General features: G+C 32.4%; 1 protein-coding gene across 3 annotated transcripts in view; it reads left to right on the top strand.

The window, feature by feature from the left end:
• LOC100179897 (cilia- and flagella-associated protein 47) overlaps positions 1–12846 on the top strand; it is a 35385-nt gene that overhangs the window by 10224 nt on the left and 12315 nt on the right. Inside the window, exons 22-44 of one of the 3 annotated variants that reach the window (XM_026840719.1) lie at positions 84–184; positions 620–822; positions 1340–1501; positions 1912–2076; positions 2484–2615; positions 2952–3076; positions 3518–3620; positions 3735–3874; positions 4510–4644; positions 5056–5163; positions 5797–5930; positions 6243–6451; positions 6642–6809; positions 7090–7191; positions 7493–7751; positions 8246–8349; positions 8674–8875; positions 9412–9570; positions 9864–9956; positions 10225–10337; positions 11049–11280; positions 11662–11805; positions 12316–12513. In XM_026840719.1, coding sequence (XP_026696520.1) covers positions 84–184; positions 620–822; positions 1340–1501; positions 1912–2076; positions 2484–2615; positions 2952–3076; positions 3518–3620; positions 3735–3874; positions 4510–4644; positions 5056–5163; positions 5797–5930; positions 6243–6451; positions 6642–6809; positions 7090–7191; positions 7493–7751; positions 8246–8349; positions 8674–8875; positions 9412–9570; positions 9864–9956; positions 10225–10337; positions 11049–11280; positions 11662–11805; positions 12316–12513 — 3491 coding nt within the window. The remainder of the gene's footprint in view (positions 1–83; positions 185–619; positions 823–1339; positions 1502–1911; positions 2077–2483; positions 2616–2951; positions 3077–3517; positions 3621–3734; positions 3875–4509; positions 4645–5055; positions 5164–5796; positions 5931–6242; positions 6452–6641; positions 6810–7089; positions 7192–7492; positions 7752–8245; positions 8350–8673; positions 8876–9411; positions 9571–9863; positions 9957–10224; positions 10338–11048; positions 11281–11661; positions 11806–12315; positions 12514–12846) is intronic. The other 2 variants (XM_026840721.1, XM_026840720.1) reach the window with 2 other exon arrangements.

Here is a 12846-nt window from a genome sequence, read left to right as displayed (position 1 = left end):
CCTCAAATCATTTTCCTTCATAAAATCCTACTGTAAACCTACCCTGTATGGGTTTTATTTTCTAACTAAAATTTTTTTTTTAGTTGATCCAAATGACCAGGAGTTAATGCAACCAAACAGATGGTGTGTTCATCTAACTGGACTCCAAACCTTGCCTTGTGTGTTGACATTCCATCCTACTTCTGTGAGTAGATATCTTTTGAGATACACAATAAAATTACTTAGTAGTGCGGTGAATATAAATAGTTTTTTATACTTTTTAACAAAGCATATATTAATTGTTATAAATGATATAAAAAATAACTGATATAAAAAGTAACTTTTGTTAAATATATGAATGTCGGTCATTTATCCCCGCATGCCAACCACACTCGCTATACCGTGAGTGCATTATTTTCCCATACAGTGCCGGTTTCGAGTAACCACATATGACACTTTAAAAGCGATTTTTTTTTTACTTTTTACCTAAAAATTCACTTTAACAAGAGTGTTTTTTTTTTGTTTTTTCCTTATACTACCCACTTTCCCCAATGGTACTTTCTAAGTGATTTGTTCCCTTTTTCTCTCTTTTTACATTAAAATCATTTCCCTCTTCATGACCAATGTATTAAACTCTCAGGTTGCGTCATACGATTTCAATCTCCCTGTAGTAATCAACAAGACTGGCGCTCCAAGCCCAACCCCAAGCACTTTCCCCCCAACCCCTGTACCATCGGAACATCACATTATTACCCCAAGGCCAATAGAAACTGCGATACCCACCCCGCGTAGACGTGTAGTGGCAACCGCACTTCGTCCAATCTTACAGCTGTCATGCTCAAGGTAAAAACATAAAGATATCCTATAGGTTTTCAGTATTTAGGTTTTCATGAATCAATAAACTAGTAAATTTTACCTAACTAATGAATTTTACCTAATTTTTGTTATGACCAGTTTTATAATGACTATTTTTAATCTTTTTAAAGGGGAATTTAAATTTTATGATTTTCAATACTGGTTTATCTAACTTCTAATAAACCTTTATCTGTTTATATTAATGAATTTCATGATTTTCAGCTTACACAAATATTTTTATTGCCAAATATCTTTTTTTAAATCTACATTGCTTGTAATACTTGGTATATCTAATGCACATCATATTTTCAGTACATTAGGTTTTTAACATTACTTTAACTTTTTTTGTACTGACCAGTTTTAATCTTTTTAAATCCTTTAAAAAACAGATCATTACTTGAGAAATTTGTTTATTATTTTCAGATTTTCCCAAATACAGTACTTTAGGCTAAGATTAATAGTTATAGATTCAATGCTATATATATCTAAAACACACCCAACTTAGGTTGGATTTTTCCCTTCCAGTTTCTTTCATGGACATGAGCATTCCAGATAACGCTGGTGGTGATCGTAAACAATTCACATTAACAAATAAAAGTGATTCTCCAGTTACCTGGGAGATGGATGTAACATCAGCTGGAAATTACCTTGAAGACAATGCATTTTCGTAAGTTCTTTCCCATAATGAATACTGACAGTGTAGAAGAATTCTTTAATGAAATTTAATCAAAGTATAAATAGATGAATGTAACTGTGTTATATTTCGTCATTTAGTTAAAACACCCCGAACTGTACATTTTAAGATTTATTCATGGTTTGCTTTTTTTTTAATTTTTATTTTATTGTTACTATCTATTGTTGGTGACATCTTAAACATTAGCAAATTTTTACCAGAAAGGTTACTTGTGAAATAGGTGGTTTTTTGCAATTATCTTATTAAATTTTTTTACTAGTTTCTTTTTATTTTTACAGTTTTACGAAGAAATGTTACATTTTCATTGCTTTATATGTTTTTTTTCATACAACTTAAAAGTAAAAAAAATATTTCTGATAAATTTATTGTTTCATTTGCACTAGGTTTGTGAAGCCAGGAGGTGCCTGGTATCCACAAGACAAAGTTAGTGGCGTAATTGAACCACAACAGTCTACCATCCTTACTGTTATATTCTGCCCTAAAAATGTGGGAAGCTACGTTTACAATATACCTGTGATTTTAAATGGAAATAAAGCAAAACCTTACAGGTTAGTGGTTTGTATTTTGTATTTTGAGAGTGGGAATAGTAATGTAATATTAGTTTATTTCTGTTTTGATTATTTAGGCTGTTTTTGTATTAATTCTTATGAAGTAATCAAAAGTTATGAAATCTAATAATATGAAATTCTAATCCACATCGCCCACAAAGTAACATACAAGGTAACTCTTAAGCTGGCTAGGGGTACGGGGTGTATGAACACCCGTGTTAAAATGACTGTCATTTACCGGGCACGCGAGGTAAGTAAAGTAAGTTACATTTATTCATTCATAAAAAATTATAAAATATAATAATATTAAATGCTATACTGATAACATAACATCTGTTAAATTTGTTTTTGTTAAATTAATAAGGTGAAGTATATTTGCAATACAAACTTTTATCTTTTCCCACTAGACACATATACTTGAATGCCCTTCTTCAAGCACCCACCATCACATTTGATCCACTTGCATTAGTTCTAACCCCTGTCCCTCTATCCACTGCTGTATATGCTGAGTTCAATATCATTGCTTGTGGCTACAACAAGTAAGTTCAGTCAGTCATTATAGTTGATTTAAACAGCATTTTACGTTTGTATTTATTTCAATAAGTGCTAAATAGTTTTTAACCAAACTTCTAAAAGGTTTATTAATTTTGTACAGTGCATCTTTGTTGCATTAATCACCTATTTTAAAAGACTTTAGTATAGCATTAGTTAGCGAAATATTTCATTTTTGCATACACTAATATTTAATATGTCAGTACAATTGTTAGGTATCTTATTCAATAAAACATCCATAACTTATGTTTTGGCATTTAAAAAGAACCTCGTTTTACTCTATCATATACAAATTTTGAAATATATCCTTGCATACATTTCAGACAAAACAATTTAAAAGTTGAGATACCAGATGTAGAGTCAGATGACGGATCAACCATCTCATGTTTTGCACTCGAGTTTCCAAATGGACCTATTATTCCTGCTCCAACTAAAACTAAACCAACAGGTTGGACATGTTTATCTTTGATTTGATTATATATTTAATGGCCTTTATAAACAATTTGAGTTTGACATATTTTGATTTTAAGGTATAGATTTTGTCCTAGACTTTTTTTAAACTCTGTGCCCTGGAGAGGTATTTTGTGTCAATAGTGAGTTATAGTTAGGTTAACAAAGCAAAAATATACTAAAAAATATACATGTATTCAGAAATACAACATTATTGATATAGTGTTGGACAGGAAACCTGGTTGTGGTTTTTAGATTCTCCAATGTTTTTTTTTACATTATAGTGCAGTGTCAGATCAGGCTTGCAAAATCCTATGCTACATATTCACCTCATAAAAGTAGAAAATCTATCTATAAGATAGCAATCCTGTAAAAACTGTTTTTTCCTCTGCTTGTACATGCCGCTGACTTGCATAACCATGTAATTGTTTTTTTTCAGACATTAAAGTAACAGCCTTGCTTCCTTGCATTCTAACTTTCAGTTCCGATAAACCAGTTTCTGCCACTGTGGATTTAACATTGACTGATGAAGCTGGCAGAAGGTATATATTCACCACTTCTTATTACCAATTAACTTTTTAGATGATCTTTTTTTTACATTTAATCTACAGTAACAATAATTACCCTAAAAATATTTTTTTACATTAAATTTATAGATTTAGCATCCCAGTCACAGCCACTGCTGACAACTGCGTGCTTACAGTTTATCCTTTTCTCGCTGCTCATAGAAATGACCACCAGATAGTTTGTGAGCAAGACAAAGCACTTAGAGGACCAGCACAAGATGTTAACTCAGGTATAAACAGTAACAATTAGTGAAGTGAATATATTCAGTCTGAATTTTTGTTTTTATATGTAAATTTTTATGTGAATATTTTCTACAGGTAATTTTTGTTTATATATATATATGTGAATTTTATATGTGATAAAATGAGAATTAGTTTTATACGTGATTATTTTCTACAGGTAAATTTATTTATACATGTGATTTTTTAATGTGGTAAAATGATAATTAGTTTTATATGATTATTTTCTACAGGTTAATTGCTTTTCCATATTTGGAAATCTCCCATTACCATTACCTATACATGGTTTAATTTTTAAATTATTTGACATTGTTAACTACATACATGTCTGTTATACACTTCATATTTGTATGTATTTTTTGTATGTGTGACTCTAACCTGACACTTCATGCATATTCGGTTACCTTTTGTTGTTTTTAAATGTATTTAGGTGCGTATAAGTCATATATCTGTTCAGTTTCACTATAAACATGACATCACATATGTACGTACAATTTAAACACCATCTTTAATATCAGAAGTTAAAAAGCTTATGTATCATGTACTTAAAACTAATGCATGGACAGGAACATTAGATTATGTTTTATATTCTGTTGAAATAACATATTTTATAATTTGAACTCAGTCAGTCTCGGTGAAGCAGTATTGTTGCCGTGTATTTCTCCCCACCGGCCTTCCACACGAGGGAGCACAAGTGCCACGAGTTCTCATTTCGGAACTGCATCGTCAACATTTGATGAGTCAACAAACTCTCCTTCAGGTTTGTTATTGTTAAAACGAAAGTTGGCCAAAACTTAATTTAAAAAAACATATGTATATATTTACGTAAAATCTACAAAACGCCAAAACTTGAATTTTTTATAAAAAGTGGCCTAATCTTCATTGTTGGTTTTTAGCCTAAGTAGTTAGACATACTAACATTTTTGGGCTAGTGACTAAAACGATTGAAGCTACGTAACTCAAGCTGTATGAGGATGTTCTGGAAAATATGTTTATTGTTAAAACAGTTTACAAAGATTTGCTGAGCACTCCAAAGTTTGTTGCTAAACTGTAGAACCAACTCAGAAAGTAAATGCCAACCCCATCATTTTTAGAGTCTTTTTTTTCTCATAAAATAACTAATAACTTCTTCACTTTTCACTCATTTTATCTATTTTTCGAGTGTTTTCAGAACTGGACACCATGAGTACCTCATACTACTTTTCCTCCTGTAATTTCTCCTCTACCCCTGACACCATCACATTTAAATCTGACTGTAGTTTGTGCTCAAGATGCAGAGGTCAGTCTAGACAGGCTCAGGCAGGTTTAAACAGGTTTAGACAGGTTTTGCAAGAAGGTTTTAGGACAGGTTTAGTAAGATAAGCAAAGACAAAACATTTTGAGTTCAAGCTGCAGAAAATGTTGTCAAAATTCTTTATTCTTGCTTAATTAAACTCAGATGCATATTTCCCTAATAAAAACACAAACTGTTGTGTTAAATAAAGTTTAGAATGTTTAGCTTATTTCCAACTGAAATTAAAAAACCGTTAAAACAAATGGCACATGTATTTTTTTAGTATATCTGTTTTTTAAAATGGTAAGTTGATTTCTATTGGTTATTTCCACTTCATGTGAGATTTTGTTGTGTACACCTAGGTGTAGCGTAAATATGTTTTTAACTGTAAGCGTGTGTTAAATACGTGTTGCTATATCCTATCTTTTTGTTTAAAATATTTCTAAATCTTAGCTTCTGTAATTAAAGAGACAGATGAAGTTATTTTATATATTTTATTTTTAACAATTAACTACTAGTGTGTTTTAACAACTTGTCGTTATATCCTGTCTTTTCGTTTAAAACATTTTTAAATTTTCGCTACTGTAATCGAAAAGACAAATAAAGTTGATATGTTTTTATAAACAATGTCTATTCCAGAATCGGAGTTTGTGCATAGTTCAAGAGATGGTGCTCAACCAGCGTTACCAGCCAACAGTGACACCACTGGTACATCTCGTCACAGAGTTAACGTCGCAAAGAATGCAACGCATGATGTTGCTTCACTCAACAAAGTAAGCTGGTTGTGTGTTTTTCCTAAATATCACTTTTAAAAACAGCCTGATAATTTTCACAGATTAAGTAAGATAATACTACATGGAAATAAGCAAAAAAAACATTCGCTGTTTAAATTTATAAAAATGTACATTTTCAGCTTACTTTACATGTCATTGTTTTTATCATACTTTTAACTGCTGCTTTTCCCACACCCTTTTTTTCTTAAAATGTTTTAATGACCGTCATTTTCTATTAATTAACATGATCTTAACATTTGCTATCGTTTTCAAAGAGTTAACCAAAAAATATTTTATGTTTTGTATGTAAAGGGCCCAGTAACAAACCAACGAAACACAGAAGATGCCTCTGCACAACGAGAACTTATCTCTCGTTCCCTTGGTTCGGCCGTCTTCCCATTTGAAAGTTCATTGGAAGCTCACTTTCATCATGAAGTATTGCTCGCCGCCCAACGTTGGTTTTCAGCGCATGGTTGGCCCGGTGGTCTCTTCCCTATCACTGTTCCACAATCACTAAGACGGTAAAATACTTGCCTACATTTTTGAGCAAACTCTGATTTCGTCTATAGTTTAACCTGTATTTCATTCACCTCATTCGCATATATGTATTTATAATATGTTAACATTTGGTGTTTCTGTATACACAGTATTTCTGTGTTTCATTCACATCATTCACTTATATTTATTTAAAACATAATATTTGTCTCCTAGTCTTGTTACTCGAATCCCATTTGATGACGAGGAGATAGCTGCTCGCTGTGGCCCTCCAGTGACTGCAGACAACCCCAAAAGAAATCGGATGAATTTTGGAGGTTGGGACACCAGCTTGAAGAAAGATGTGAAGACAATTTATGACATGCTTCAACATTTATGTGGAAGGTCAAGAAAATTAAATATGATAAATGTTAAGAATACTTTTTTGCTTAAGTAAATACCCTTTTAATTAACTTGTTTTTTTGCTGTCTTTGAATCACTTTTTATATTTGTATTTGTTGTTTTTTTTGTTTTTTTATTAACTTTTGTTTTAATCAACATTTACATAATTTTTACATTTTGTCAAAAAAATTTTGAACTCACTATATTATGTTCTAAAATTACTTATAGAATAAATCTACAATGAAACATATATAAATGTTTAAACTGATTGTAATACCCACAGAATGGTTCCTGGCATCCCAATCAACCAACCATTACCACGAGATCCAACCGAACGTATTCTTCAACTACATTGGCAACATTCAACTCTTCTTACTTTTCTAAGGTTTTTTTTAAATAATTCACCTTTTTTTATTCATGGAGTAGTTACATTCAGTTGAGAAAGCAGTCTGGGTGTGAGTAACCTGTCCTTTATCCTAGGTCCTTGAATAAGGACCTTAACCATATAGAATAGAATACATCACCAATTAAGTCCTAATTAAAACTTTTACAACTCTAAAATAAGCTAAATTTCTGTTACACGTAATTAAAACGACAAATAAAACATTTTTATAAACATATATATTAATAAATATTGTATAAGATATAATTAAAATAAAAAGGTTAACATGCTTTTTAAACCACAGAGGCCAAGGTGCATCAGTGGCAGCCATTCGTCCCGAGTTTCTTTTAACCCCACGTGATTACCGTCGTTGGGTCAAAATCAGGGAGCGTGACGCAAAAAAGCAGGACAAAGTAAATGGACGAGTGACTGTAGAACCTTCAGAAGGTGGGAAATCTTTAGATGAAAAGATAACGCTTGCTTCCAACATCCATATTGAAGAAGAACTTTTTGAGTCAGTCTCAAAACGGGCGTGGACAGATTTACTGCTCCAGCTCTTCAAGGTAAATTTTGTCATTAATTGTCACTTTTGGAATTACATGTGATCTTAATCTATTTGTTGTTTGTTTATTACCCTGAAAGATGTCAGTGTCTGGTTTTAATTGATATTGAACATTTGGGTGGAATTCAATAGTTTCTGTACTGTGTGTTTGGGCAAGACTCTTAACAGCAATTGTTCCAACCCAAAGTCCGGCACCGTGGTAAAGTGGTTTGTGCGCCTGCCCCTAACCCAGAGGTAATGGGTTCAAGGCTTGTTGCTGCTATCATTTGTGGGCATATGTGTCCTTATGACAAGACACTTAACAACAATTGCTCCAACCCAGTGGTCACAAAAGTAACTAATGGGTTGTCTAAAAAACAATCAACCACAAAGTTACATACGTAGTAACTCGTAAACGAGGTGTATTAAACAGAACACCTGTGTCATAACGACTGTTATTTTCAAGCCACACGAGGATGAAACAAGTTAAATTAAAGTATCCATATATCTGTATAGGTCTTAGTGTTGTCAAGGATTGCCTCAAGCCAAGCAAGCAGCACAAAACTGAACAAAAGTATTCCAACGGTGAACCCCGACCCGTTAGCAAGCAATGTATACAGGTAAGCTTTTATTAACTGGTTAGGAGCAGATACAGTTGCTGACTTAAAAAACACACTTTTATCAAATAACTTGTTTCAGATTAAGCAATTTTAAAACAACTCAGTTTATAATTTGATTCAAACTTGTTTTAAAGATTTCAGATATTTGGATAATTTGGTCTTTTTATTAGTTGTCTTGTAATATAATTAAAATAATTGAAAATGACAAATGTTTAGGAGCATTTAAAACTTAAATGATGAGTTTTTCACAAAAAAATATTATAACATACAAATATAATAGTTATAAATTGTTAAATATATTCTCTAATAAGTTATATTTCCTAGCACTGGTGAACGAATTGTTCTAGCATGGCTCAACCATCATTATGAGATACAACGCCATTTAGTGTGGGGGGATAGGGCTTTACAACCTGTGGAGAAAAGCAAAGGTGGAGAACCTCCATCTAGATGGGTCGTCAACTTTGATTACGATCTCTTGGATGGCCTCGTGCTTGCTTCTGTTGTGTCTGCTTACTGTCCGTGGCTGGTGAGAATATTTTCTAGTATTTAGGTGTACGACTGCGTTTTTTTCTTCCAAATTAAAGCTGTGTTTTAACAAATGTTGTTTTGTTGCTATTACCTGTATTTTTGTTTTTAATGTTTTTAAATATTCGATACAGTAATCGAAGCGACAAACAAAGTTTTATTAATATTATTGATGGTATGCTTGAGATGTTCTTGAAAAAGACGTCTCCCTGTAAAAAAACAACTATTTTTGAGGGTGGTACTTTTATCAAGCTTTTATCAATTTCAAGATGTTTTGAAAACCACAATGTGTGATACTTGGTGACTTGATATAGCAGTGACCAAGTTTTTTTTAAAGCATATTGGTGTTCTCACGAATTACTAGTGTAAACTGTACTGTTAAAAAAAGAAGAAAATACATTCAAATACTAAACACCTTAAATGCAGAATGGAGGTAACATCAAAAATACATTTTTTTCGTTTAAAGAAAATGAATCATGCAGAAAAAACTGTATCACTTTTTCAATTGTTAATCACTTTCTTTTTTTCTTTTCATAGATTGCTGATCACTTCAGTGAGATGTACACAGCCCCTGCCAGTCCTGAGCAGTGTCTGCACAACACACTAATCCTAGTGAGATCACTTAGAAGTGCCGGCATTGATTACGATATTCAAGCAACTGACATAACCGACCCAAACCCCATCTCTTTATTGTTGGTACGATGTTTAGAATTAGCAGATCAAGTTTTTGTAAACATTTTTTTAAGCATTTATTTTTTTAAACAAATTATTTTTAGGCATTAATTATTTTAAACAAAGTTTTCTAAGCCAGTTATGTATTTTAAACAAAGTTTTTTTAGCTATTTTTTTATGTAAACGCATTTTTTTATTTACTATTTATTTTGTAAGTTTGAAATATTGTTTAAAGTTTATTGTTTCAAATGTATTTTGCAACCCCTTTTCATTATTTTGTTTTTAACTTTTTATATTGATAATTTACCTTTTTTCAGTTATGTGTTTATCTGTATCAAAACCTTCCACAATATGCTCCTAAATCAACAGTTGAGTTTGTTGGTGCGCTTCACTCTATTGTTCGCAGACAGGTTAGTTATTTAGTAGACTACTAAAGTCAAAACAATATTTCAAGCTATACAAAAAAAAACTTAAGTTTCATTTGTGCCAGGTTTTACGTTGTAACTTGTAAGCTAGCGTGAAGTGTATAAAACAGAACACTCGTGTTATAACGACTGTCGTTTTCCAGCCTCGCGAGAATAAAGCAAGTTACATTTATTCCTTCGCTCATTTAATTTTTTTCTCCAATAGTTAACACAGCATTATGTTTATACTTAAAAAAACAACAAATTTTACCAGGTTCGTTTAAACAACCCAAGTTCACGACCTCTAACGTACATTGCTTCAATATTCGGGCGTGATCAGAATGATTTCAGCTTACCTGGTGGAAATGAAGTCAATGTACCTCCCAGGTAAAAACTAGTTAAACTTTGATTTTTTGAAAAAAATTTAATTGTTGAATATTATAGAAAAGTAAGGAATAAATTACCTAAAAGTTAAGTTTTTTGAAAGAGTGTGGAATAAATACAGTTGGGTGCTAAGTATTACAGAAACTGGTGGAATAAATATAAATTTAGTTGACACAAAGTACAGAGATGTTGCCATTGTAAATGCCTGCATGTGAATCACTGTATATGGTGTTCCACAGATTAACTGTGGTATAACCATCTGAGTTATCTTGTGTGAGAAAAAATCGATAAAGATGTTGGATTGTAGAATTTTGTGGGGAATTATGAAATCTAGTTTAATAATAATAGGCCTGGCAGCAACAGTGTATGTTTCTTCTGACATCGTGACTCAGTGGTTTAGGCGTTTGCATCGAGACCAAAGTGTTCCGGTTCGATGCTCGAGGGCGATACTGATTGGCGTATGTGTCCTTGGGCAAGTCACTTAACAGACATTGCTCCAACCCAGCGTTCGCACCTAGGACTTAAATAGACATTCGGGGTGTTTGGGTAATGGGCCAAATCTGGCCTAAATCCCAGGTCCTTGACAAGGATCTCACCCATAAAGAATAAAAAAAAAACAAAAAAAAACAGTGTATATGATGGGTTATAATACCAAAAAACTTTTATTGTACTTTTACAACAGTTCATTTAAAAATTTCTTTCCCAAACAAACAGAGGAGATGTAAACTTGGATGTGAACTTCACAAGTCGATTGATTCGGCCCGCAGAAGCTGTGCTTGTGTTGGTTGGAAGACGAAACTCAAGTTCCAACTCTGGTTCGAGACTGAACGGGACCGTGGGTTCAACTCTTGTGTTCAACATGCGGACTGCTGTGGATGATATTCACCCCATAAATACTGTGAAAGGGGATTCTCCATGTTATGAGATGAAGAAGATTGATCTCATGGTAAGATTGACAAATTTAAATATAATTTTAGAAGAAAAAAAATGGGGAAGTGTTTCAATTTTATTCAGGAAGATTAATTTCATGATAAGTTTGGCATTGTACAAAATTTAATTTAAAAAAAAAGAAAAAAGTGTTTTAAATGTTATTGATGTCATATAACATAATTTGGAGAAATATTTATACCTTCGTTTAAACCATACATGACCATTACTCAACTGGTTTGACGAATATTATTCTCGGAATAGATCAAAAATGTAACTATACACAAAAAAGTTACAATAACAATGATCATGTAAAAAATTCTTTTCATCTTATAAAAGATAAAACATAAAGCTTAGATACCTTTTTACTAAAGATACTTTTAACTCCTCTCACTCTAAGGTAACCAACCCATTTAAACAAGATGGAAAATTCCGGATTGTTCTGGTTGAATCCAGTGATGGACCTCCATCTCCGCTCGACATCGGGCAAAGGGGAGGTGTAGCGAAGAGTGCCAAGAAAACTTTGTCGTCTAGGATAAAATCGGTAAAATTTTAAATATAATTTTTTTAAAAAACTGATATTCTTGGTGGATGAAACTATTTTTCTCTATATTAATAATTAAAAAAATCTAGTATTTAAAGTCACTGCCTAGTTCTAGTGAAGCACTAGCACAAGTTGGCAATTTATAGCCTTTAAAGTGATCTGTAAAGTATTTAGTTTTAAACTACTTTAAAGTATTAGAATCTACCATAAAACCCAGTTTTATATTTCTCTTATTCAGCATTAAGTGAGCAAACTACCAGTATAAATAAAATTTAGCCTGTGATGTTCAAAATTTTAAAACTGCTTTTATTAGCAATATTTTTGTGTGCAACTCATTTTTTAAAATTATTTAGTGCTATGTGGGCGTTTGTGTCCTTGGACAAGTACAGCAATTGCTCCAACCCAGTGGTCTCTAATTGGTTGTCCAAATTATCAGCTATACACAAAGACAAATAATCTCCCCAAAGTAATCACTTACAAAGTTACATACATAGTAACTCATTCATTCAGGTCAAATCACGAACTGACCACGGCCAACCAAAAGAATCCTCCCCACCACCAAGCCCTCCTCCAGAAGAACGACCTGTTCCTGATGACCTCACAAGGAAGACAACAGACCAAGGCCCAACTATGACATCACAATTGACAGCATTCTTCTGCCATGAATGCTACATTTCTCTGGAGGCTGGAAAATCTAAAGTTTTACAGGTGGGTGGTGGTAATTAAGCAACTTATTGTATTTTACTTGTTTATTGTGGTGTGATAAATGAGTAATATGGTTTATGAGTTGTGGTTTATCCCCATTACTACATACTGCAACCCCTTAAGTCAACTGTGGTATCTTAACAATAAGGAAAAACTAGAAGTGGATATTAAGAAACATTTAGAAATAAATATAAGCTGTTTTTTTGCCATTTATTGAATACTGCAACCCTTTAAATTTACTATGATCTTTTACCGTTAAAGAAAAACTGTAACGCCAATGTGTTAGGGAATTTTTTTACATAAAAAACATTTTACTGTTACCATGTTAATCTGCTT

The sequence above is a fragment of the Ciona intestinalis genome, chromosome 2 (assembly GCF_000224145.3).
Source record: "Ciona intestinalis chromosome 2, KH, whole genome shotgun sequence".
Taxonomy (NCBI): Eukaryota; Metazoa; Chordata; class Ascidiacea; order Phlebobranchia; family Cionidae; genus Ciona; species Ciona intestinalis.
The sequence above is the reverse complement of the archived record's forward strand: the minus strand, read 5'-3'. Positions and strand labels throughout refer to the sequence as shown.